This window comes from Arachis ipaensis, chromosome B05, assembly GCF_000816755.2.
Source record: "Arachis ipaensis cultivar K30076 chromosome B05, Araip1.1, whole genome shotgun sequence".
Classification (NCBI taxonomy): domain Eukaryota; kingdom Viridiplantae; phylum Streptophyta; class Magnoliopsida; order Fabales; family Fabaceae; genus Arachis; species Arachis ipaensis.
This window is the reverse complement of record NC_029789.2, coordinates 15,695,313-15,697,900: the sequence shown is the minus strand read 5'-3', so window position 1 is coordinate 15,697,900 and position 2,588 is coordinate 15,695,313. Positions and strand designations below refer to the sequence as shown.

At 29.8% G+C, this 2,588-nt stretch overlaps 1 protein-coding gene across 1 annotated transcript; it reads right to left on the bottom strand.

The window, feature by feature from the left end:
- On the bottom strand, window positions 713-1,724 carry LOC107641720 (heavy metal-associated isoprenylated plant protein 39-like). The gene is made up of 3 exons (XM_016345192.2): window positions 1,381-1,724; window positions 1,213-1,288; window positions 713-1,143 (listed from the first exon to the last, which is right to left on the bottom strand). Exons 1-3 carry the CDS (start codon window positions 1,402-1,404, stop codon window positions 833-835), a joined length of 411 nt encoding a protein of 136 aa, XP_016200678.1. The 5' UTR covers window positions 1,405-1,724; the 3' UTR covers window positions 713-832.

Below are 2,588 nucleotides of genomic sequence, written 5' to 3'. Positions count from 1 at the left end.
ATGGGTATTTTTTTTCGGAAATATTAAAAAAATAAAAAATAATAACAATTAAAATTTATTTTTTTAGCATTTATTTATTGCAGGATACATTAAATTAGGCTAAGTTTTTTTTATATTGATTAAATATATGTGTAATACGTTGTTATTGGAAGATTATGTGTTTTTCTTTGATATTGATATTATTCAAATCAGATGGTCTGATTTGTTTGAAGAAAAAAATAAACTATAGATTGGAGGATCGGATTTATATTTTTTAATTTTTTTATTTTTAAAAATAAAAATCAAACGATCTGATTTAAACATTAAAATTTTTTTAATTTTCAAAAACACAAATTAGACCGTTCGATTTGTGATTGTTTGTTTAAAAAATAAAACAATATAAAAAAATTGGAGGCACCGATTTATATAACTTATAGCAACGTAAAAGTACACTTCTCTTCTCACATTATTCTGTGATACATGTCTCTCTCATACGAGAAAGAATAAGCGCATTAAATTAAGTTAAAAGCAATAAATTTTAGCCATTTTTTGTTAATAATTTTTTTGTTATTAAATATTTTTGTTTTTTGAAAGGTTTTTTGGGGGGTTTTGTTGCTAAAACCGACGGCTAAGCGTTGTTATTATATGATGATTGTACAGCTGTTAGGCTATAAGATCAATATAAATAAGTATAGAGTTTACTATGATAATAATAGTTTATATATGTAGTGTATGTAAGAAATGATTTGTCTAGTAAATTACTATAAATCTTTGATTTAATTATAAATTATTACTAGCTCCATGCATATAGAGAAGCTACCTACAAATTATTAAAGAGCACCCAGTTGGAAAGTTAAAGAAGGATACAAGCATTTGGATTGTCTTCGAGACTGTGAACGTTATAGTACATGGTCATGTGGGGATTGTAGGTTTTGTATAGCTTAACAAGCTCCGCAATTGAATCATCTTCCTTGTTATTCTTGTCATCACCATCTTTCTTCCCTTTTTCATTACTGCCCTCATCCTTCTTATTATTTGTCGGTCCAAGTGACACTATATCTGTGTGACATACCTTTCTTAATGTGATTACCACTTTGACTGCGTCAAAATCACCAACCACCGTCATTTTCTTCTCCTTCATCTCCATCGCTATTGACTCAATTCCTATCATTCAACTCATATATATGAAAATAAGTACAATCCATAAAAAATGCAATATGAGTTGTAGAGTACCTTTAATGCTAGAAACCACTTTCATGGCCTTCTGCTTTGCTTTCTCATCATGCAAGTTCACATTTAGAATCAATAACTAGAGAACAAGAAGGTGCGTGACGATTATCGGACTAAAGGAAGACAAGCGGGAAACAGAATGTGGCATAATAAGAAGATGGGAATTCTTACCTTCATTTCGTCACTCAGCTTCATTTGACGACGATGAGTTGGACTATTGAATAACTGTTATTATTTTAAGAAAGGTAGAGAGGCATAGAAGTGGAAGTGGAAGGGTGTTAATTATATAAAGCAAGACAATGCAAAGAAGAATGGAACCAAAGGCAGAAGAAAGGTATTAGTACTTAGTATGTATATAAGGAGCAAATTCAATTACGTGTTGTAGATTGCAAGGACTGACTTTCTATTTGTTCATACATGATTCCAAAACAACTCAAACTACTTTTCCATAGGAAGTGTAGTACTGTAGTGCTCCTAATTTGGTTTCCGTCAACATTTATTCCCCTCACGTTATTTTTATATTTTATTTTGTGTCATAATCATAAGATTTAAATTTTGATATGGTTCCTATATAACATTTTTTAATTTTTAGATGTTAGATGTTGCCCCTACTGCATTCCTTAACCCTACAGCCTCAGCCATCCACGTGAAAAGTTTCTACTTTCTATGTCTGTGAATTAAGTTTAACTTTTTACCAATAGTACAGTAAAGCTTTGTTTAGTACAGATTGCACTGTAAAAATTACACATTCCATTATTCCAACTAGTTAAGGGTTAAAATAAGTGTTACTTTTCCAGTACTATATCTACATCGTTATAGCCAGCCAAGAAACTAACATCACTATTCTAGAGTTGATTGTGACCCTATAATTGAGTTCCACATGATCAAAATTTAAATCTTAGAAGCAATTCTTTGTGTAAAACAGTAAAAGTATGGGTTATTGATACGCTTCGCAAGTAACACACCACACACCCTTGGCCCTTCAGTCCATACGGAGATATTACTCAATTCGCCATCTAAGTAAACAAAAGGGCAAATTGCTTGAACAAATAAAATGGAAACTAAAAATGATCCGTTTACAACATTTTTAAAATGTTATATTTCAGTCCTAAATTTATTTTATATAAACCCATTATAGGGGCCGGGGTAGAACTTTATAGGATATAGGAGTTTATGAAGAAACTTAAGCAAATTAAAATAAAAATTGCAGCACCCTATAGGGTATTTAAACTAATAAAATAATGAGTTTTGCTAATAAATACTCTAAAAATAAACCACTTGTAAAGGTTATTTAAAGTAGATATATTTTTAGATTTTTTTTAATAAATATGAATTAATATTTAAAATAGTAGCTGAAAATTTGATTTTTGACTTAATTT